General features: G+C 51.3%; 2 protein-coding genes across 4 annotated transcripts; one reads left to right on the top strand and one right to left on the bottom strand.

Annotated features, from left to right (window-relative positions):
* Positions 1 to 3,141: 3,141 nt before the first annotated feature.
* LOC122674674 (small nuclear ribonucleoprotein E-like) lies at positions 3,142 to 3,648 on the bottom strand. The gene has a single exon (XM_043873195.1). It carries the CDS (start codon positions 3,578 to 3,580, stop codon positions 3,302 to 3,304), a length of 279 nt encoding a protein of 92 aa, XP_043729130.1. The 5' UTR covers positions 3,581 to 3,648; the 3' UTR covers positions 3,142 to 3,301.
* Positions 3,649 to 5,120: 1,472 nt separating this feature from the next.
* Positions 5,121 to 19,176, top strand: KLRG2 (killer cell lectin like receptor G2). Of its 3 annotated transcripts, XR_006335020.1 has the most exons (6): positions 5,121 to 5,916; positions 10,980 to 11,081; positions 11,683 to 11,828; positions 16,907 to 17,010; positions 17,470 to 18,206; positions 18,620 to 19,176. XR_006335020.1 is itself a non-coding variant. In XM_043873194.1 (5 exons), exons 1-5 carry the CDS (start codon positions 5,121 to 5,123, stop codon positions 17,616 to 17,618), a joined length of 1,269 nt encoding a protein of 422 aa, XP_043729129.1. In that variant the 3' UTR covers positions 17,619 to 18,605. The 3 variants fall into 3 exon arrangements, 2 of the variants coding, with proteins under 2 accessions (XP_043729129.1, XP_043729127.1); XM_043873194.1 differs by lacking the exon at positions 18,620 to 19,176 and having other exon boundaries at positions 17,498 to 18,605; XM_043873192.1 differs by lacking the exon at positions 18,620 to 19,176 and having other exon boundaries at positions 17,470 to 18,605.
* Positions 19,177 to 22,723: the final 3,547 nt, after the last annotated feature.

The raw sequence follows: 22,723 nt of genomic DNA, 5'->3' as shown, positions 1-22,723 counted from the left end.
CTGACATGATGAAACAGAAAATCTGAATATTGTAGTCCTATATGTATTACAGAAATTGAATTTCTTATCAAACTTTTCCTACAAACTCCAGGCTCAGGTAAGTTTTACCAGTGAGTTTTCTTGCTTCTCCTGTATTGGCAGGTGGGTTCTTTACCACTAGCGCCACCTGGGAAGCCCCTTTGTCTCTAGAGAGCTGCCCAACTGGGAGTTGTGACAACTCCCAGCTCCAGGTATCTTAGAATCAAGTGCCAAATTCCTGCAAGGGACAATCTGATTGGCCCAGCTGAGTCAGTGGTGGTGAACGGTCAGGGTAAGCTGTCCCCCAGACAGGGAGCCATCTGAACTGGAGACACTTGTATTGGTTTCCTAGGGCTGCAATAACAAAGTACCACAAGCCCAGTGGCTTAAACAATAGAAATCTATTGTCTCACAGTTCCAGAGACTGAAAGTCCAAGATCATGGCATCAACAGGGCTGGATCCTCCTGAGGGCTGCAAGGAAGAACTGGTTCCAGGCCTCTCCCTGAACTCTGGTGGCTTGCCAGCGATCTCTGGCATCCCTTGACTTGTAGGCACTTCACCCCGATCTCTGCCTTTGTGTTCACAAGGCATTCTTCCAGTGTGCATGTCTGTATTCACACCTCCCCTTTTCATAAGGACACCAGTCATCTTGGATTAGGGGCCCACCCTACTGTAGTGTGACTTCATCTTAACTAATTACCTAATTTCAGATAAGGATACATTCAGAGGCTCTCGGGGTTAAGACTTCAACATACGAGTTTGGGGCAAGACAGAGTTGTGGGACAAAATCCAACCCATGGCACAGCTGTTATGGACAAGGTCAGGAGAAAGATCTGGGCTGGAGAGAGAGCTGGAGACTCCCTGACATGACGGCGGGTGGAGAGCTCTGGGAGCAGACTCAAGGAGGAGCAGCGGGCAGTAAAGGAAACCCATCAGAGTGTGGGGCTAGGAAAAAGCCACAGAGGCATGGGGCATGAGGATGAGGCAATGACTGACAATGGCAAGAGCTGCTGAGAGGTAAGAGGTACTGAAGGATGTCTGCTGGATCTGGTGATACATTAGGTTCTTGGCAAAGAAGGCTGGCAGACTAGCGAGGGCTGAAACAGACCGTAAGTGGTTTAGGAGGGCTTGGGATGTGAAAAAATGGAGAGAGAGGGGCACAATTCTCTTGTTAAAGAAGGTTGGTTGTTATGAGGAAGAAATAGATAGGGTGTTGGCTGGAGGGGATTTGGGGTCCAAGGAGGCATGTAAAGCTTGATCATGTTTCATGATGATGGGAAAGAACCAGTTGAAAAGGGAGAGACTGAAGATAGAGGACAGACTTCCCTGGTGGTCCAATGGTTAAGAATCTGCCTAGCAATGCAGGGGATGTGGGTTCGATCCCTAGTGGGGGAACTAAGGATCCCACATGACAAGGGGCAAATAAGCCCGTGCACATCTCAACTGTGGAGCCACATACCACAACTGGAGAGTCTGTGCACTGCAACAAAATGATATGATTGAAGATCCTGCTCTCCACAACTAAGTCCCAATGCAGTCAAATAAATAAATATTTTTTTAAAAAATAGGAGATCGTTGTGGTGTGGGCTCCTAAGATTTACCCACATGCCAGGCACACAATCTGTGCTCCATAAATAGTGGTGAACTGAAATTACGACTGCAGACATAAGGGGACGGAATCCAGAAAGCAGGTTTGAGGGACAGGCCAGGCTCGCACTCTGCTGCCCTAGGTCTCTCTACTCCTGACCCCTCAGCACCAGTGCCCATCACCAGTTTCCCACGAGCACTGTGGTCTACAGCTCAAATTCAAGATGGACTCCTGAGCGCCTCTGAGTCTGGAGCTCAGCCTGGGCTGGTGGCTGTGGCCAGGGGAGCCAAGCCTTGGCGTCACCCTCTGAGGAACTGTGTCACCGTGAAACACATCATGTTTTCCTCGATGACTCTCTCTGAGTCAAAACACCTGGAAGATAAGAAGCCTTTAATTTTTATAAACTACATATGTGATGATCATCATCCCAGGTAAAGATATTTAAGCAGGAAAGCAAGTCAGGATGCTTCCCTCTCAGCTCCAGTCCACACTGAAAATGGAAGAGCGGTCCATCTCAACAGGGACAGCGGCTGCCCCTGAGAGGTGACATCCAGGTACGGAAGAGAGCTTTTCTTTATATTTTATATACTTGTTGAACTATTTTCATTTTTATAGTAATCTTTACTAGCACTAAAAAAACCTACTACTAATATATGCCATCTCTTTAAAAACTGAATTTTTATGTAAGAATATACATACTTTTGGAGAAGGAAATGGCACCCCCACTCCAGTATTCTTGCCTGGAGGATCCCAGGGACTGGGGAGCCTGGTGGGCTGCCATCTCTGGGGTCGCACAGAGTCGGACACGACTGAAGCGACGTAGCAACAGTAGCATACATACTTTCCAGTAGTCATGTACAGAAGTGAGAGCTGGACCATAAAGAGGGCTGAGTGCCAACAAGTTGATGCTTTCAAACTGTCGTGTTGGAGACTCTCAAGACTCCTGAGAGTCCCTTGGACAGCAAGGAGATCAAACCAATCCGAAATGAAATCAACCCTGCATATTCATTGGAAGGACTGATGCTGAAGCTGAAGCTCCAGTACTTTGGCCACCTGATGTGAAGAGCAGACTCACTGGAAGAAACCATGATGCTGGGAAAGACTGATGGCAAAAGGAAAAGGGGGTGACAGAGAATGAGATGGTTGGATGGCATCACTGATTCAGTGGACATGAGTTTGAGCAAACTCCGGGAAATAGTGAAGGACAAGGAAGCCTGCTGTGCTGTAGTTCATGGGGTCCCAAAGAGTCGGACACAACTGAGCAACTGGACAGCAACAAATACGTACAATAAATACCTTCTCTTTCAAGAAATTGGAAACATTGCAGATCAGTTTAAGTCTCTTAGACAACCCCTGCACCCATCCTCCAAACAACCTACAGCAAAATCCACTAGTATTATCACTTTGGAATGTACCTTTCCATATCTTTTAAAATTCATTTTCATGAATATATATGTCCTCACATTAAATATATAGCCTGGGTTTGGAAGACATTAAATATAAAGTGTTCTCATATTGTGTTTTCTTTTTTTTTTTTTTGATAAAAACAGTCCCACAGCATTTATTGTCATCTGGTAATAACATAAGGGTGAGCAGAACAATATGAATACAAGTTTTAGAACTACATCTCTAACAAAAGACACCTAAAAAACGCAACGGTATTGTCAAACAATTTCTCACTTCATCTATCACTTCTAGTTGGAGACACTTTGGAGCAGAGTAATGTTATCTCCTTTTAGCGTGATCCGACCCAGTTGTTTTCTTGACTTTGTTTTAGAATGAATCTCTTCTGCATCATCTAATACGAGGTTCATATACTCATCGAAACCAATGATACAGCCTTCTATCCGCATATTCACTTGCTCATAAAGCCACACCTGAATCCGCGATCTATTTTGCAAGTATCTGAAGATGAGATTGATGGGCTGCACCATCACCTTCTGCACCTTCTGGCCCTGGCCCCGGTATGCCATGCTGGAAGCTCACAAGCACCACACTACTCCACACTCTCTCTCAGAAAGCAACTTCCGGAACCTGTGTTTTCTTTCTGCTGGACTTTTTCTCCCAGTCATTTGTCTTCAGGGAGCTTCCTTTCTAGTAGTTTAACTGCCCTCCTAAGATCCTTCCCCTTCACCGCCTCCTTCCTTCTTTACCCCAGGAGTAACAAGTCTGTGGTCTTTTCAGATGCTGTTCCCAAGACCACTCCAGCAGAAGTCTCTGGAAATAGAGTTGCCTGGTTTGGTGAGTAAAAATATAGGAGGCAGGGACTTCCCTGGAGGTCCAGTGGTTAAGACTCCACCTTCTGATACAGGAGGTGTGGATTCAGTCTCTGGTTGGGGAACCAAGATCCTTCATGCTGCACAGCATGGCCAAAAAAAAAAAAAAAAAAGTAAATAAATAAAATCACATCATTTTAAAAAAAGAAAAATGTGGGAGGTAGGTTAAATTTTAATTTCGGATAATGGAGCACTTGGGATGTACTTATCCTTAAAAAAAAAACTTTTACTTATCAGAAATGAGGATTGAACTGAGTGGACTGTATTATATCTTCGAGCCCTGGGGCTGTACTGTGCCATACAATGTGTGCTAAGTCGCTCAGTGAAGTCCCACTCTTAGCAACCCCATGGACTGTAGCCCACCAGGCTCTTCTGTCCATGGTATTCTCCAAGTGAAAATACTGGAATGGATTGCTATTTCCTACTCCAGGGCATCTTCCCGATCCAGGGATCAAACCAGAGTCTCTTACGTCTCCTGCATTGACAGACAAGTTCTTTACCACTAGCACCACCTGGGAAGTCCTGGGGCACTTGTTGAAAATTGCCCTCTTTATCCCCTTATGAGATTCAGTAGGTCTAGGTGGAGTCCACCAGGAATCTATATTTTTTAATGGTATTTCGATTACTGGCCCCGGTGAAAACACACATTTTCAAGCTTATTAATCTCTCAGTCTTTATTGAGTTAGCACAGTGGGAGTCGGGCCTCCAGAGTAGATGTCCCTGCGACTTCTGCCTTGGGAGTGACCTCTCAGGTGTTCCGCCTCTTCCCCGGCCACGGCGTCCGGATCTCAGCTCTGCTGCTTTTGCACAAGCAGGCCCATTCCCTTTGGACCTGCTGATTTTACTGAGGTCCCAGGATTTCTACAGGCTTGGCCAATCGCTCTCCGCCCAAGCTATAACTCTCAAAAATCAGCACAGTCCAGAGCGCTAGAGGGGGAAATGATTGGGGTCAGGGACAGGAAAGAGAGGAGTCTGAGCTCTGGGATCCCTCTTATGAGTCTTGCAGCTCTGTCTTTCTGAGTAAAACCTCAGTCAGTCAGACGGCGGGCCATAGCCAATCCCAGCCGGGGCCCTTGGGCGAGCCCTTGGGAGGAGGAAGTGGGTGTGGCGACGGGGAGGGGCGTGGCTTGGCCACTTAAGCGACTCCTCTGGACCAATCGCAACCCGGGAGGAGAAGCTAACTCCCTACCTGGCCCAGGTGCGTCCCGCTCGGCATCTCTGCTGCTCTGCACACAGGATGGAGGGAGACCGGGAGGCGCGGGGGGCGTCGAGGGAAGACCGAGCCGGGGCCGAGTTCGAAATGGAGTCCTTGGGAAGCCAGGTCCCGGAGCTGGAGCAGCCGCAGGTCCCCGCGGAGAAAAGACGCCCTGAGAGTCCCGAGAGCAGCTTGAGTCTGGCCCCCGCCAGAGAGGCGGCGGGCGCGGGCCAGGACATGTCGGGCGGGAAGATGCTGCCCTCGCCTCGCCCCGCGCCTCTGCGATTGCTGCCACCCAGCCTGGGCTATGGCGCCTTCCGCCGCCAGGCGTCGACGGGCCCGGAGCCGCCGTCTCCGGGCCCCGCCGCGGCCGAGCAGCCCCGGGACGGCGAGGCGCCGGAGGCCGAGCTGATACCCAAGGCCGCTCCGGGTGAGCCAGCTCCGGGCACCTGGACCCCGGTGGAACTTCAGGTGGACGTGCGCGTGAAATCCGTGGGCTCGGCCGGCGGCAGCCGCGCGCCCTCGCCGGTGCCCTCCACGCGCTTCCTCACGGTCCCGGTGCCCGAGTCCCCGGGCTTCTCCCGCCACACCTCCCCCGCGCACACGCTCCTGCGGCGGACCCCGTCCCCGGGAGGCACGTGGGGCCGCGGCACGCCGCCCGCCGCCTCCGGGACTGAGCGCGGCCTCGACGCCCAGGGCTGCGCCAGTTCCGCGGAGGGGGGCGCAGAGCCCCCGGGCTCCCCCACGTGCCGCTGCCGCTGCCGGGAGGACGCCGTGCTCCTGCCCCACGCCGAGCTGTACGGCGACAAGAAGATGTCCCGGATCATAAAGCGCGTAGGTAAGCGCGCGGGCGCCGGGAGCAGCGCTGCCCGGTGGGGCTTGAGCCACTGGGGCGGAGGAACCCCCACCAGGCCTCTCTGGCTTACAGCCAATAACTTTACTGTCTACGTAATTATAATTCAAATTATTGGTAGTTTAAAAAAAAAAAAAAAACCAATAAAACCACTATTCTCCCTCCCTGACCCTCCAAGAACTTTCGCGTTCCGTCTTAGTGTGCGCAGCATCTTTGAGAAGTAGGGGTGGAAGGAATTCCAAGCGCGAGGAAGGCTTTCGGGATCACGTGACGGTGGTGGCGATCGGGTAGGACAACCTAATCCTGGCTCTGGCTGGCCGACCTCTCTAGGCCCAGGGTTCCTCTTTCCCTCCCATATATTAGAGATCACCTGGCCCCTAACACTCATCCATTCAGCAGCTACTGCGTGGGGACAACAGGCCAGACTGGGCGGGGGTGGGAGAGGCGTGCCCTGCCCCGCGGCGTGGGGGTTTGCAGTGAAGAAGAAAGATCCTAAATATAAAAATCCTGGACACGGAAGCAGAAGGGAGTGGTTTGTGAACTTGAGGGCATGGGAAAGCTTCCTTCAGCTAAGTCTTGAATGCTTAAGGAGTTGCCGGTGGTAGACTCCTTCTAGGTAGAAAGCCAGCGGGAACAGGGACCCTGTGGAGCTAGACACAGGCACATTGCTGAAAGCTTGGCCAGCGGAGAGGAAGGACGGGTCAGCTGGACAGGCTCCAAATCCTGAGGGGCTCTATACCGGAGGTGAGGGGGTTGTTCTTGGACATGGTAGAGTTCAAGGACTCAGATCACTCAGGAACTTGTGCAGAGTTGGGTGCGAGCACACTTTCTGCAGAAGTGTAGTCGTTTTCTGGTGCTGCTGTAACAAACTGGCACAAACTTAGAGGCTTAAAAAGGCACTACTGTATTATCTTGTGGTTCTCTAAGTCTGGAATCTGATGTAGGCTCTGGGGTCTAAAGTCCAGTTATCAACCCCCATGATCCATTCTGGGGGCTTCAGGAGATGGTTGTTTCCTTGCCTTTTCTGGTTTCTAAGGGGGATCGGGTTCCTTAGCTCATGGTCCTTTGTATATTCAAAACCAGACAATGTCTGCTTGAAGCCTCCCACTGCCATCTTTGACTCTCCTGACCTTCTGTCCCCCTCTTCCATTTATAAGGACCCTTGTGATTACATTGGACCCACCCAGAAATCCATCCCAAGGTCAGCAGATAAGAAACCTTAATCCCCATGTACCTGTAACCTAACATATTCCCAGGTTCCAGGGGTTAAGACGTGGACATCTTTGCTGCCATGCTATGTGTGTTCAACTGTGTCTGACTTGTTGAAACCCCATGAACTGTAGCCTGCTAGGCTCCTCTGTCCATGGAATTTTCCAGGCAAGAATACTGGAGTGGGTTGCCATTTCCTCCTCCAGAGGATCTTCCCGACCCAGGATCAAAGCTGTGTCTTCTTCATTGGCAGGTGGATTCTTTACCAGCATCTTTAGGGGGATGTTATTCTGTCTACCATAATGAATCTCTAGCTTTTTATCAGATTAATAATAGAAGTTGCTCAGTCACGTCCGACTCTTTGTGACCTGATGGACTGTAGCCTGCCAGGCTTCTCTGTCCATGGAATTCTCCAAGCAAGAATACTGGAGTGGGTTGCCATTCCCTTCTCCAGGGGATCTTCCCGACCCAGGGATTGAACCTGGGTCTTCTGTGTTGCAGGCAGATTCTTTATCGTCTGAAGGGTGGGGTGATAAGGAAATGACTAGAAAGTGGGCTCTGACAGCACTGTGGAGGAAGGTTGGGACAGGGATGAGGTTGAAGGAAGGCAAACCTTAGGAGGTGATAGCAGTCATTGAACAAGAGATGATGAAGAGATGATCTGTGGCAGGGATGGGAGGGAGGGTTCAAGAGGTAGGATTAGTGAGCAAGGCCACTGTGCCCATGAAGATGCGCGAACAGGAGGAGTGGGGATGCCTCCCAAGTTCTGATCTGAGTAGTGGAGTGATGGATTCATTGGGTTATCCTTCCAGAGTGGAGAATGGGGAAAGAGGTGGGGAAGAAATAAGCAGGTGCGTTTGGGAATTCCAGGTAGTGATGTCATTTAAAGGAAGAGGAGTCAGACGTCCCTGGCAGTTCAATGGTTAGGACTCCAAGCCCCGACTACAGGGGGCGCAGGTGCGATACCTGATCTGGGAATTAAGATCCTGCATGCCATGCATCACCAAAAAACAAAAGGAAGAGGAGCCAGTCACAGACTGGGAAAGAAAAGTATAGGTGGTAGGAAGAGAATCAGGATACAAAGAGGCCACAAAAGGCGAGAGTTTGAGGAAGATGTGGTCAGCAGTGTCCTGGGGAGAGGCAGACTTGGGGAATGCTGCCACTTAGGAGCAGTGCTCTGGGCATGAGGCAAGGAACCTGGGGGCGTGGGGATGGATCTTGAGGGTATAGGGGGAAGACACCTGGCAGAAGATACTGCAAGGTGTACATAGACACTGCTGCTTTGGGCTTGCTCTCTGGGAAGTGTGGGATCAAAGAACTTTAAGGTCCACAGCACCTGGCTGAGGCTGGGTCTGAGGGAAGCTGCCTGGATGAGGAACTCTGCATGTGGTTTCTGCCTACTGTGGCCTTTACCAACCTGGGATCAAGCTAGTGACCTCAACAAGAGGGCACTCGAGGGCACAGGCTGGGGGACTTGCCCAGGCCCCCAGCACAGTAATGCTGCCAGCCAGCTGTTTCCACGTCCCCTCCTTGAGAACCCGGGAGGGCGGAGGCCACTGTGGAGAGAGTTAGGGGACATACTGCTTTGTCTCTTCACTGCTTTTGGGGGGCAACTGTCCCAGAGGCGCTGGCCCCATGTAAACTGAAAATCCCACTGCAGGGAGCCTGAGTTCAATCCCTGGTCAAGGAACTAGATCCCACATGCTGCAACTAAGACCTGGCACAGTCAAATTAATAAATATTAAAAACAAACAAACAAAAAAAGACTCAGGGAATGTTCTCTATGGCAGCATGCAGCCCAGAAGAGAAGCTGCTTTTTGCAGACAGCCTAAAACTGGGGGGACAGCTGGATCATCAGATGGAGAATATGCCCCCTTAGGTGTTGGTTTAGAGTCACCTCATCTGGTCCCAAGGCTGGATTAGGTGTCTCTATTCTGTGCTCCACGGGCCCTTGTGCTGCCCAGCTCAGCATCCCTCTTGAGTATCATCAGGATTCCCGAGCCCCGTGGGGCACAGCTGGTGACAGCCCACATCTCACCAAATCTCTGACACCTGGCAGTGCTCTGTAAATCAACACTCAATGAATGGCACTAACTTCAGAGTGTGAGCACGTGTCAGGAGCGCTTCGTCCCCAGCCCAGTTAGGGCAGGAGAGCAGCAGTTGGATCTCGGTGGTTGTCCAACCTGCTGGTGCTGGTCGCATTGTGCTCAGCACCTCAGGTGTGGAGGATAGGAGGAAACAGAGTCCTGACCCTGCCCTCCGGCAGTCCTTACTCTGGAGAAAACAAAAGGGCCTGGCAGTCTTCGATGGCATGAGGTGGGGGTGGGGTGGGGTACATTCAGAGGAAGAATGTTCTCAGTGTCTGGAGGAAGTGGAGCCAAGAGAGTGGTGTCCAGCATGCTTGAGCTCGGCCAGAGGGACAGAGGCCACCAGCCAAAGCAGACTGACCTGCAGGTCTCTCAGTGGCAGGAGCCCTCTGAGTCCTCTGGTAAGCTTTGTATTTGGAAGTGTGTATTTTAGTTTTTATGATGACCCTTGGCTGCCCCAGGTGAATAAACTGTAAGTCCCCCCAAACCGGCTCTACCCCAGCTGTGGGATTTGACTACAGGAGGAAGCAGGTGGTGTTTCAGTTGTGGGGCGGGAAAGGTAGTCAAAATATAGAGAATGACAGTGGATGAGCAGTGAAGAAAAGCAGCAGAGGGTGTGACACTGAAGATGTCAATACCTGATACAAAAAGGGAATCGGACAGTGGGAATATACAATGTACGTGGCTTTTTTTTTTTCTTAATGGAATTAGCCTTTTCAAAAGAATGAAATATTTGCCACAGACTTCTGCTTCTAGACTTTGGGAAACATGACTGATTTCCTCACACTGATTATTATGCAGCATTCCTGACGCTCATCCCCAAGATCTGGGTAGGTCTGGGGCCCCCTGCAGCAAGATGTTTTTGCTCTGATTGATTTCATACCTGAGTTGTGGCCGAGGTCCCATCCTGAGTGCTTCAGATGCATGTGCCTTTCTGGGTGGAAAGCTGCTTATAACTATCGATGTCTGTGAGCAAGCATTGACTATGTTTTATTCACCAAGTGTTCCCCTCTGGTCTCCCCAGTTATTCTGTCTACAGAGCAGGATGTGACATCTGAACACGTTCTATCTCTGAGTCCTTCCTCTCTCCTGGAGTCTCCCCCATCTTCCTTTCCCCTCCGCAGCATTTTTCCAGCCATCTGGTGCCCTGGTCCCTGAGTGGCTGACAGCTCGCATTTGTCTAGTGCTCTGCATCCTGCAAAGCGCTCTTTGCCTGATGCTTCATCAGTGGTCTCCAGTGACCTGGAGCGAGAGAGAAGAGGCAGGTGTGATTCCAACATTAAAATGGGAAAACACCGAGAAAACTTGAGGGGCCCATGGAGTCAGGACTTGAACTTGAATTGGAGGGTCTGTTGAACTTTGAATCTAGCCCTGGGCCCGCCCTCCTGTGACATTTTATCTCCTGGCATCTTTGCCTGTCCCGTTAGCAACCTGAGCGCAGGGACCTTGCCCCATCCTCGGTGTTGTTGGTGCCTTGCCTCTAGTGCACATCAGGAGCTCCATTCATTGTTGTTAGCCACTCTCTCACTTGAAGCGAATCTTGTCTCCTAGTTATTTAAGAAGTGGAATATCTTCTAGCAGTTTTCTCCCAAATATGAAGTTTGGGCCTAAATTGAATGGTTTGTCCTGGTTTTATGAGCCGAGGGGGTGGGTGCTGAGATGGGTGTGATGCTCTTGTATGATGCAGCATGGTCTTGAGTTGCGATGATCTCCTAACCTGTGTCTCCTGGTTGTCCCCTCCCCCTCTCCCAGGGCTGCCCATGTACATGAGGTCCCTGCGCTGGGCCCTGGCAGTCATGGCTGTGCTCCTGGCGGTGTTGGCGGTGGCTGTTGTGGCCCTGGCCTCGAAAACAGGTGTGGATCTTCTTCCCCAACATCACCCCTCTCCTCCCCGTCCCCCATTCCCTTTCCTCCCCTGCTCCACCAGCAGGGTGTCTAGTCCTTCCAGCTTCTTTGTGAAATTAGTAAAAGACATCCCCAGGGACTCTCCTGGCAGTCCAGTGGTTAGGACTTCGCCTTTCAACGCAGGGAGTACAGGTTCAGTCCCTGGTTGGGCAGCTAAGCTCCCACGTGCTGCGGGGCCAAAAACCCCAAACATAAAACAGAAGTAATATTGTAACAAATGCAGTAAAGACTTTAAATGGTCCAAATCCAAAAAATCTTTTAAGAAAAAGAAAAGAAAAAAAAAAATCCCCCTGGGCAGATGCACAAAGATAGGGGACTCAGTGAGCAAAGGTAAGGGATTAGAACCCCTTCCGGGTGGATGCAGCTTGTGCATAAGCCTTCCGGATGCTCGCCCCGCCCCCCTGGTGCTCGCCCCGCCCTCCGGTGCTGGTTTCCCTCTCCCCTCCATGATCCGCACCTGCCCCCTGATATTTGAACATCCATACCAATCCTGAGCAGTTTAAACTCTGTACAGTTTACCCTGTGCTCACCTCCGGTCTCCGTGCCACAGGGACCAGATGCCGCCCATGCCCCGCGGGCTGGATGTGGTCCGAGGGGCAGTGCTACTACCTCGCAGCCGAAGCCGAGGCCTGGGAGACCAGCCAGGCTTTCTGCTCAGCCCACCACGCTACCCTCCCCCTGCTGAGACACACCCAGGTGAGAAGGGGGGAGGTCGGCAGAGGAGGGGCATGATCCGAAGACCGTAAATATAATTGCAAAGAAAAAGTACTGAAAGGAAGTATACTAACGGTTATCACTGGAGCCACAAGTGATTATTTTTCTTCTTTCAAGCTTTTTGGAATGTTCTAGGTGTTCCACAAATAGTATGCTCTAGAAGTAGGGGGAAATGCTAGAGGAATGATAGCCCAAGAGATCAGAATATAATGGTTTCTGCCGGACCCAGCCCGGCTGGGTCTGTAAAGTGAAGGCCATTGGGAACTTGGTGGGTCCCTAGAGAGTGCCTGGAGCTGATGGAGGATGGAGGGTGAACTGGGCAAGGACTTAGCAGCCCATCTCCTGAGACCCACTCATCGTAGCAAGTGTCATCAGAAAACTGGTGAAGCAAAAGGTCCCTGCCCTTCAGCCTCCCTTACATCAGACAGGTTTGGTCCACAATGACTTTGGATGTCACCTGAACAAATGGCCTCCCTATGACTGGGGTCCTCCAAGAGGGGAGATGGGCTGAACTACCCCAATTGCAAATGGATCTTAAATTCTTTTAAAACTTAGCACATAGGATCAATCATTTGTGACATAAATGTATATAATCAGAAAACATATCACAAAGTTTTGATAAGCCTTTTTCAAAAATGCCCCTTGGAAAAAGACCAAAGTGAAGACTTGGGTCTCAAGCAGTTAAAATCCTGAATATGCTGGTTGTGGAGCTCTACCCGAGTTCTGGACGAGGGCCAGAAGCTGCAGGAGGTACCGAGGCAGAGGTGGGAAAGAGCAGCTGAGGACAGGCCGGCGGCTGATAGAGGGGCCGGGCCGGCTGGCGAAGGCTGGGCTCACAAGCTGGGAGGCACGGACCCCTGGGACACGCCCAAGTGCCAGTAGTACACACAGCCCGATGACAGACACGGCTCATCTTCCTCAAGAGGTTAAGAAGAAAGTTTCAGTGCTTCACAGGTGGCACTAGTGGTAAAGAACCCGCCTGCCAGTGCAGGAGACCCAAGATGCACAGGTTTGATCCCTGGGTCCGGAAGATCCCCTGGAGGAGGGCGTCGCAACCCACTCCAGTATTCTTGCCTGGAGAATCCCATGGACAGAGGAACCTGGCAGGTTACATTCCATAGGTTGCAAAGAGACACGACTGAGGCGACTTAGCTTGCACACACGTGCCATCAATCATTAGATTCACTAGCCACTGGTTTAAGATCAGCTTGGTTTCGCAGGGGTGGGGAAGGAAGAAGATTCTTGAAATGTACACACCGACTGTAAGCCACATCTTGAGTGCAGAAAGATGAAAACACGAATAGATATCATAGGATTCAGAAAATCATATAGCTTAAAACATTCAAATATTAACACAGAAATGTTTGAAGGCAAAAAGTAGAATGGTGGTTGCCAGGGGGAGGGGGAAATCAGAGTTGCTTCATGGGTGCGAAGTTTCAGTTGGGGAAGATGAAAAAGTTCTGGAGATGAAGGGGGCAGTGATTGTCATATAGCAGTGAGTGAACCTAAAGCCTCTGAGCTACACACTTAAAAATGGTACATTTTATGATATGTAGTTTACCAGTTTTTAAAGAAGAAATGTATGAAAGCATGGTAAGTAATTTACCTTAATTTTAAGATGTAGAACATAAGCTTTCAGGGAATATCAGGATCACATCCCCCACCCCCACATTGGTAGCAAAATTGGAGACTTACCAGCTACAGACAGTGGCGCCCAATGTCAGTGCCACCCTTGCGGAGCTTTCCTTTGAGCTGTAAATTACTCCAGTTTCTGTACTTAGTTGCTCAGTCGTGTCTGACTCTCTGCGACTCCATGAACTGTAGCCCGCCAGGCTCCTCTGTCCATGGGGATTCTCCAGGCAAGAATACTGGAGTGGGTTGCCAGGCCCTCCTCCAGGGGATCTTCCCGACCCAGGAATCGAACCCAGGTCTCCTGAATGGCAGGCTGATTCTTTACCATCTGAGCCACCAGGGAAGCCCCCCAAATTTCTAGAATTTACTTTTGTCTCTAGACAGTGCTTTTCCCACACCACAATTTTCGCTAACAATGGGAACAGGTTAGTGGAGTCTGAGGTGCAAGGAATGGAATGGGTGGAGCTGAGTGGGGAAGGCCCAGGGAGAGAGCCAGATGGCCTGGGGCTACGACAGAGAAGGGCAGGATCACCTTGGCAACGCCAAGCATCAGATGAGGTCGTGTATGTTGGGGTCAGACACGAAGCTTTACACAGCACCCAGCAGACTGGAGACTAATTTAATGAGTGTGTACTACACGCCCTTGGCTTTATGGACATGATCTCAGGCCTCATTCAAACATCTCCCCCACTTTACAGGGGATCATACTGAAGCTCTGAAAAGTCAAGGAACTTGCCTAGGGTCACGTAGCTTGCAAGTCACAGAACCAGAATTTGAGTGAGGGGCGGCCAGGCCCCAAAGCTCTCCTCTGCAGTGATTAGTCACCTTCTCAGTACTGGAAGAAGCTCCAAGATCTGGTGATCAGGCAGTGACTGCTCCCAGGAGGTTGGGGCTGGGTAGCGGGAGGCCCAAGTCTGCTGCAGCCACAGTTGCAAGATGCTTAGGGCTGCCCTGCCCTCTGACTCACAGCTCAAAGCCAGCCCAGGTTCCTTCTCATCCCCTACAAAGCTCCCACCCAGCCTTGCCCCTGGGCCCCGGCCTGTGGAGTCCAGCCAGAGAGCAAATGAAAAGCCCAGGAACGGCTGTGCGTGCCTTGTGCAGTCTGGTCTTCTGGTCTTCGGGATTTCAGAAGGGGTGAGATTGCCACCCCTCAGTCTGGAAGTTCTTTCAGGTTCCTTTCCCAGCTGTGGACCAGCTGATGTTCCTGAAAGGGGTGGGTGGGGGGTGGGTCTGCACCAACACCTCTGGGTGCAGGGCTGGCCTCACAGCTCGCCTGTTACCTGCGGCCCTTGCTGGTTATTGGCAGGGACATGGGGGCTGGGGGTGCATTTTATTGGGCTGGTCTGCTGTGTGCTGGGCTCTCACGGTCAGTGATCGATAGGGCAGGCCCCCAGTCCTCACCAAGTTCACTGATACAGAAAACTGACAAGTTCGGTGTCTCACACCATGCTCCAAACTATGAAGGTTGTGGTGATCCAGGGGAGGGGTTCAGTGCAGTGTCCCTACAGAAAGTCACCTTTAAACTGAGGCCTGAAGGACAAATAGGAGTGTCATCAAGGGGGCAGGCATCATTCTGTGCTTCCTTTCTGTGGGTTTTATTATTTTTTTTTGGCCACACTGCACAGCCTGTTGGATCTTAGTTCCCCTACCAGGGCTTGAACCTGCGCTCTCTGCAGTGAAAGTGCAGTCTTAAGCACAGGACTGCCAGGGAAGTCCCCACGCTTGCTTCCTCATCCCCAAGGTCAAACATAGAACTTTTGTCTCTGTCATCCTGAACACTGGTAGAGAGGAACTAAGCCTATGTCAGATGTATGCCAGGCCACTTCCTGTCATCACTAATGTGTGTGCTGCTCAGCGTGGTGAGCGCCATGGGCTTGCTGGCATGGTCTGCTTTTTTTCCACTTGGCGTTGTTTTATATTTACATTTTCTTGCCTAACTGCGTGTTCAGTGTGCCTGTCATCTTTAAGAGCACTGTAATTTTCCATCATGTTGATATCCCATAATTTGCCTAGTTATTTCCTGACTGCTGAGCATTTGGGTGGTTTCCATTTTATCTTTATAAATAGCAGCAGGAAATTTTGAGAATGTTCATTTTCTCTTTCTGTTGTTGGATTTCTTCCCTAAAGTGGAATTACCCATCTGAGCATTAGGAACCATGATACCGCTCTTGTGACATCGCACAATTTATGTTCTGGAAAGACTGGGCTGGCGTGGACAGCTGCCCCACCCTTCCACCTTCCAGTTCCCTACACCAGGGCTTAGGATATGGAGACATCTTTTTTCGAGTTGAAGATTTTTCTCTAAATTGGAGGATAATTGCTTTACAATGCTGTGTGGGTTTCTGCCATACTATAACGTGAGTCAGCTTTAAATATACATACATCCCCTCCCTCTTGAGGCTCTTTCCCACTCTGCCCCCTCAACATTTTTAAACAGTTTTTTTGCTTTAATTCATTGCTAAAAACATCATGACATTGAGGACAAGTATTTAAAAGAAAAAAGCGTCTCCAACAGCTCTCTGAACACCCTTGTTTTGATTTTTGTTGTTCCTCGTGTGTCTGTGTCCAGGTGTACACATTTTTTTATTCTTATTATCAGGCCACAACTTTAATTCAGCTTTTTCATGGACTGTAACCCCTCACAGACTATAACTTTTCCCCATGTTGCCCCATGGATTTCATACTCACCCTTATTTTTAATGGTCCTTCTTTAAAACATCTTTTATTATTATTATTATTGATTTTGGCTGCACTGGGTCTTCATTGCAGAGCAGAAGCTCTGGAGCATGAGGGCTCTGCAGTTGTGGTTCTCAAGACTTAGTTGCTCCTTGGATGTGGGATCTTAGTTCCCCAACCAGGGATCAAACCCTCGTCCCCCTGCATTGGAAGGTTCTTACCCAGTGCACCCCAGGGAAGTCCCCTTTAGTGGTCGTACCAATACTTTCCCGAGTGGATGTAATGTAGTTTATTATTCTTGCTGGCAACTGTGGTGTTGACCATCCATTCCCTGACCACCTCTGCAGCCTCCTGCCCAGCGAGGCTACTTGCTATCACCTGGGTTTCTGTGTAGGCTCCCAGCTTTCCCCATGCCTTTCACCATCTTCTCGGTGCTTCCTTGTTTCTCCTCCTGCTCAGTACCCATCGTGTGTTGCTCGTGGGGATGGAGGATCACATCCACTCTCCCCTTGAAGGCTGAGCGGGGATCGCCCCTGTTTCTGGTCCCCAAGCCTGAGCACAGTGCCTGTCAACCAGCAAGCATCCAATACAGCTTCCCACTTCATGCGTTTGGGGAGAGATGAGTCACGTCTCTGGCTTGGGGAGTTGGGGACTTGTGGAAGCTGGGGTGGGGGGATCGGACAGGGGCATGGAAGCCCAGGTGAGCCGTACCAGTGACCCGAGAAGAATGACCCATTGCTTTCCTCCCTCAGGATTTCCTGAGCAGACACCCGGTCACCAAGTACTCCTGGGTGGGAGCCCGACGAGGCCCCCAGGGCTGGCACTGGATCGACGGGACCCCCCTGCCACCCCAGCTGTGAGTGACCGTGGGCCTGGGTGGCTGGCCCCTCTGTCCCCAGTTTGCTAGCACTGGGCCCCCCGTGTGACCAGCGTGACATCACAGCAGCACCAGAGGGACCCGGAAGCCTTCCCCTTCACCTGTCCCCAGGTTGAGTCCTCTCCCACCCCCCGCCCCTTCTCCATCCCCCTCCTAGGATGGGTTTCTCAGTTTCACTTAGTCCCCTTCACCCCATCCCTTGTTGGGTCCCCCATGCCTTTGCGCAAGGACTGTCACCCCCTTCTCTGGATAAGGGGTGTGCCTCTTAAAGAGGTTTGGTGGTTTGCCCAGAGCCACCCGGCTGACATCTGGGGCAGGAGGGGGTGCGGCCTCCTGGCTCCTGCCCCAGGGCTCTTTCCTGACCCCGGGCTCCGGTCCGCGACCCCAGCAGTACCCAGGCAGCGGCTGCACAGGCCAGGAGGGCCCGTGCTCCTGAAGGCCTCTCTGTCCTCTCGCCCTCCCCCAGGCTCCCAGAGGAAGACCAGGACCAGCCGGATCTCGAGTGCGGGCGCTTGGAGGGAGGCAAGCTGGTGGCTTCGGACTGTGCCTCCCCCAGACCCTGGGTCTGTGCCAAGGGGACCAAGTGAATTGGGCTTCCGCCTGCCCTGAGTCTGCTGGGGGCATGCGGCCCCTGGGGAGGCCAGGTTGAGAGCTGGGGCAGCCACCTCCCTGGACCCGGGTGCCCAGGTCTCCCCGCTAGGTGCTCGATGGTCCTGCCTCAGTGAACCAGGGAGTGGGTCCCGGGGCAGGAAGATGGGGTCTGCGGGAGAGGAGAGCCGCGGCGGCCCGGAGGCTGAGCCCCCGGCTGGATCTCCAGCTGCTTAAGTGCATTTGCTGTGACCCTGTGTGGTTTTTTTTTTTAAAGAATTCTAAGCCTGTTTCTCCCTTGTTAAACCAGCCATTCCCCATTCCCTCAAGTATCTGCTGCCTCACAGGTGCATGCCCTTTCAGAGAACAGAGGACTCACAGGTGATCCCAGCCTGGGTTCTCCTTGAGCCCACGGAGGGAAGCTCCTATTTCATGCCTGGGATTTGGCAGCAATGACGTCATTGCTATAAAGACCCTTTCCAGGCGGTCAGATGCACCCACGGCGTGTGGAGGACGGGGCAGGAGAAGGGGCCACCCCGGAGGAGAGAGGAAGCAGGTCCCGTCCCTGCCCCGGGAACCGGCAGAGAGTAAGGCTCTTTGTCCGGGCCGGCATCGGGGGGGTTGCTGGCGGGGTATCCACCCAGTTGATGCCAGAGGCTGAGAGGACGCGGCGAGGAGAGAGCCATCCAGGCAGGGGGAATCAAGGGAGCACCCCCTCTTGGTTGGTGAAGCCGCTGCAAAGCTTGGGTCTGAGAAAAAGGAATCAGAAATGTGGGGAGGCGTGAGGCAGCCCTGCCTCTCACAGCCGTGGGGACACAGCCTGGAGATGCCCCCCAGTTGAGGTTCAGTGAGGGGTCTTCGGGTTGAAGGGCATGGCAGCAAAGTGGGGGGAAGGGAGAGAGAGTGTGTGTGTGCACGAGCATGCACACAGGCTCACTCAGTTGTGTCTGACTCTCTGCGGCCCCATGGACTATAGCCCACCAGGCTCCTCTGTCCACAGGATTCTCCAGGCAAGAATACTGGAGTGAGGGGTGCCATTTCCTCCTCCGGGGGATCTTCCCGACCCAGGGATCGAACCCACGTCTCTTGCACCTCCTGCGCTGGTAGGTGGATTCTATACCACTAGCACCCCCGGGAGGCCCTTCTGGGCTAGAGAGGCTTCTCCGAAGGAAAGAAACTACCTGCCCTTGCTAATGGTGCCAATCAGGCACAAACCAACCTTCCTCTTTAAAGGCAGACCCGGCGCCCGAACTCCTCAGAGAAAGCTTGAGTTACACTAAGAGCTTGTACAGAGTGTGTGGCTGCCTGGGAGAAAGGGGTGGAGAGCCTTGAGAACACACCCGACGAGCAATAAAAATCTTAGAAACACGCTGGTGTTTCTCATGACTTCCTTCCAACTACAAATTAGCCTAGAGCTTGATGACGTGTCCCGGTTTAACTCTCTTCAGAGCCCTTCTCGGGGAACGTTCTGGCGTCGGCAGGCTGGTTTCACGTCAGTTTCAGGGTCACCACCGGCTTGGGGCCTCTGGGCTCAATGCCACTTAGGTTCACCTGCGGTGCTTCAAGGACCCAGGTGCCCAGGGTGGGTGGTGTGAGGCTGCAGCCTAGAAACCTGAGAGTTTCTCCGCTTCAGTGGGTAAGGAAGGAGAGCAGACGAGTGAAGTTTGATCTACCAAAGGAGGAAGCTCCTAGTTACTGTCCAAAGTTGGCAAACCAAGGAACAGCAGTGTACACTTATTATTTAGAATTATGGAGACAAGTACTAGAAGAAATGGGCTTCCCTGGTGGCTCAGCTGGTAAAGAATCTGCCTGCCATGCGGGAGACCTGGGTTCGATCCCGGGGTTGGGAAAATCCCCTGGAGAAGGGAAAGGCTACCTACTCCAGTATTCTGGCCTGGAGAATTCCATGGACTGTATAGTCCAGTGGGGTCACAGAGTCCGATACGACTGAGCGACTTTCACTTCACTAGATGAAGTGGCAAAAATCATTTCAGATGGCCACCTTAAAACTATTTGATGGTGACAGCAGTCATGAGAGTACTTGTCTTGAGGCAAGGCAGTATTAATTGGGCAGAGGTGCCAGTGAGTATTTGAGGATGCTGGAATGGTCTGGATCTTGATGTGGGTGAGGTTAGGTGGATACACGTGTAAAAATTCATCAAGCTGTACACTTAAGGTTAAAAAGCTGTTCTAAGGAACAGGGGTGAGATTACAAGGGGACTGATGTTTGTTCTTTTTTGTAAATATACATCCTTTAGTCCTATTAACATAAAACCATATTCACTTCAAAAAAAAATACCATATTTGGGACTTCCCTGGAAGTCTAGGAGTTAAGACTCCCAGCTTCCCCTTCGAGGGCTCAGGTTTGATCTCTGGTTAGAGAACTAAGATCCCTCTTGCTGTACCATGCAGCCAAGAAATAAAAAAAATTAATTAAAATCCTGTATTTGTGTACTACTTCGATAAAAAGAGAAATTGAAATGTTTAAAAGATCCAAAAGATTCTGATGTGCAGCCTGGCTTGAGAACTACTAGTTTTAGAAAGGGTTCCTGTGACTGTAATGCCTGTTCTTACAACCTGTAATTATTTCTTACATCAAGATATGTTTTCACAAGTTTCAGCCTCACCTCACCTTCAGAGCATGTATTTCCCTTTCTACTAAATGGAGGCTGGAAAAGTTACACAGCAGGTTGGTCTGCATGGAATTCCTCTTGAGTAATTTTTCTAGGCTCTTTTCCCACCGGGCGCTGCCAACTGCTGTTGTTTGAAATCCACACTATTAATGCTGCTACCAGCACCCACTTGTTTCTTGGAGCTTTGGAGAACAGCCTCTGATACAGGCTGGCCCAGCAGCAGCTTCTGAGCCGTGGACACCTCACTTGTGGACGTCACCTGTGTGCAGCACACACAACTCATCCTGAGATGGGCAGTGGGTAGGTACCGACCCCCAAGTCAGGTTTTTACCAGCTTTCCTGGTGAGACACTGTCCAAAAGAGTCTATATTGTCACCAGGAAAAGTATATTTTGTCAACTTCATTGAGGTGTAATTTGCAAAGAAGAAAATGCTCTCATCTCAAGAGTACCTTTTGGGACCACCCTGGGTGGTCCAGTGGTTAAGAGGGAGCATGGGCTTGATCCCCGGTCAAGGAACTAAGATCCCGCAGGCCTCATAGTGCAGCCAAAAATAAAAAATCAAGAGGGTACCTTCTGAAGACAGTAGGCACCCAAACCACTGCCAGTCAAGACATGGAGTATTTCCAACATTCCAAGAAGTTCCCTTCTGTCTGTCTGTGGTCTGTGCTCTCTCTTTCCTGACCTCCAGCCCCAGGCGAATTGAAGTTTAGCTTGTTTTGGGATTTCACATAACAGAACTGGACATTATGTACTCTTTGTGTCTGCTTCTTTAGCAACAGCACAAGGTTTTAAAGACATGTTCAGGTTGCCACATTTACTGATAGTAGTTCCTTTCTGTGTAGGGATAAGTCACAGTCTGTTTATCATCTCTCTAGTTGGTTATCTCCAGTTTACGGCCATTATGAATACAATGCTATGGACATTCAAATGTAAGTCTGTGTGTGGAAGCAGGCTGTCAGTTGTCTTGAGTATCTAGGAGTAGGGTTACTGGGTTGTATGGTACGGGTGTGTGTTCAGGCAAAGGAATCACTGGGGATACTGGGCTTCTCCCTATAAGCTCCAACCTCCTACGGCCACCGTGGGCAGCCATGTGGTCTGGCAGTGACCCCAGTTTGAGGTGAGGGTGAGCAGTGATAACCAGGGAGGTACCTGATACATCTAAGCTTATCGTACGCCGTGCAGTCCCAGCCCCCTGGCCAATGTTTGGTTCAGGAGCCCAGACCTAAGTCAATTAGGAGTGTCACTAACTCTATCCCCTTTGCTTGGTTTCCAAGTGGGAACTTGACTCAGCTGGGCCACAGACCTAAGCAAAGATGGCCTTGCTCTTTACAGACAGAGGACGCAGTGGTTTTGAAACCATACGTGATGACTGATCAAATCCATTTCACCTGTCTCCACTAATCAAGGTTGTTTTAACACCTGGGTGTCCTCCCAAGCAGCAGGTAGCCTTGAACAGTGTCTGCCTGGGTTATTTTCTAGGACCCTGAAGCCTCAGCTAAGCCGGTTAAGGCTGGATGGAACCACCCACCTTCCACCTCCTCCAGTGTGAGTGGGTGCCCGCTCTCATGACCTCCTCGTAGCTTAGTTACACCTGCGCAGGATTCCTGCACCTCTTTCCAGTCTCCTCTCCCCATCCCTCACCAGCTCTGCCTCGGTCATCCTGTACATACTCTGAGCCCCTCCCTTTCCGGAAGGCAGATTCGAGATCTGAGATCTGTTTTCCCATCTCCTCTCTTAGCTGGAATAAACCCACTCTTTGTCCCCAAACCCGGCATCTCAGCGTTTGGCGCTCCGTGCGATGCGGCAGGACAGAGCTGACTGGGTAACACGTTTGCGGAGCCAGATTGGGGGGGCCAGGTGGACCTTATGCTTGTTGGCCCTTGGCTGGTACTGAGAGCCCGCGGACAGGTCCAAGCAGCTGCCTGGTCCGTTTGTTCCAGGACCTCCCCCGAATCTCCCTGCCAGGTGCCACCGACATTTCATTTCTCAGCAGCTGGTTTGGAAGATGTCTTGTGGGTGAGTAACTGCGTTAAAGAAATCTAGCAGTGCTTAAACCATTTGATAATCCTGACCAGGTCATAGGCTGGGGGGCCCGTCTAACTGGAGGGATTCTGGCAGACAATACAAAAGGTCACAGCTGCTGAGGTGCCCTGTACCTGGGTTGGAGGCCAGGGGTTTTTGGTGGCTGATTGTTTGTTTGGGTCTTACTTGTCTCTGTCCATCTTCATCTGATTGTTTCAGTTGTTCAGAATCACCTGTTGGGGGGACTTCCCTGATGGTTCAGTGGTAAAGAATCCGCCTGCCAATGCAGGGGACATGGGTTCAAGCCCTGGCCTGGGAGGATCCCACATGCCATGGGGCAACTAAGCCTGAGCACCCCAGAGCCTGCACTGCACAACTGGAGAAGTCACCGCAATGAGAAGCCCATGCACCACAACATACAGTAGCTCCTGCTCTCTGCAACTAGAGA

This window comes from Cervus elaphus, chromosome 18, assembly GCF_910594005.1.
Source record: "Cervus elaphus chromosome 18, mCerEla1.1, whole genome shotgun sequence".
NCBI lineage: Eukaryota > Metazoa > Chordata > Mammalia > Artiodactyla > Cervidae > Cervus > Cervus elaphus.
The sequence above is the reverse complement of the archived record's forward strand: the minus strand, read 5'-3'. Positions and strand labels throughout refer to the sequence as shown.

Excerpts from the sequence above, each read along its gene's own strand:
- LOC122674674 (XM_043873195.1), bottom strand. The coding sequence starts at position 3,580 with ATGGCATACCGGGGCCAGGGCCAGAAGGTGCAGAAGGTGATGGTGCAG.
- KLRG2 (XM_043873192.1), top strand. The coding sequence starts at position 5,121 with ATGGAGGGAGACCGGGAGGCGCGGGGGGCGTCGAGGGAAGACCGAGCC. Across the intron at positions 11,082-11,682 it reads GGCCCTGGCCTCGAAAACAG|GGACCAGATGCCGCCCATGC; the intron begins GTGTGGATCTTC and ends TCCGTGCCACAG. Across the intron at positions 17,011-17,469 it reads ACCCCCCTGCCACCCCAGCT|GCCTCTCTGTCCTCTCGCCC; the intron begins GTGAGTGACCGT and ends GTGCTCCTGAAG.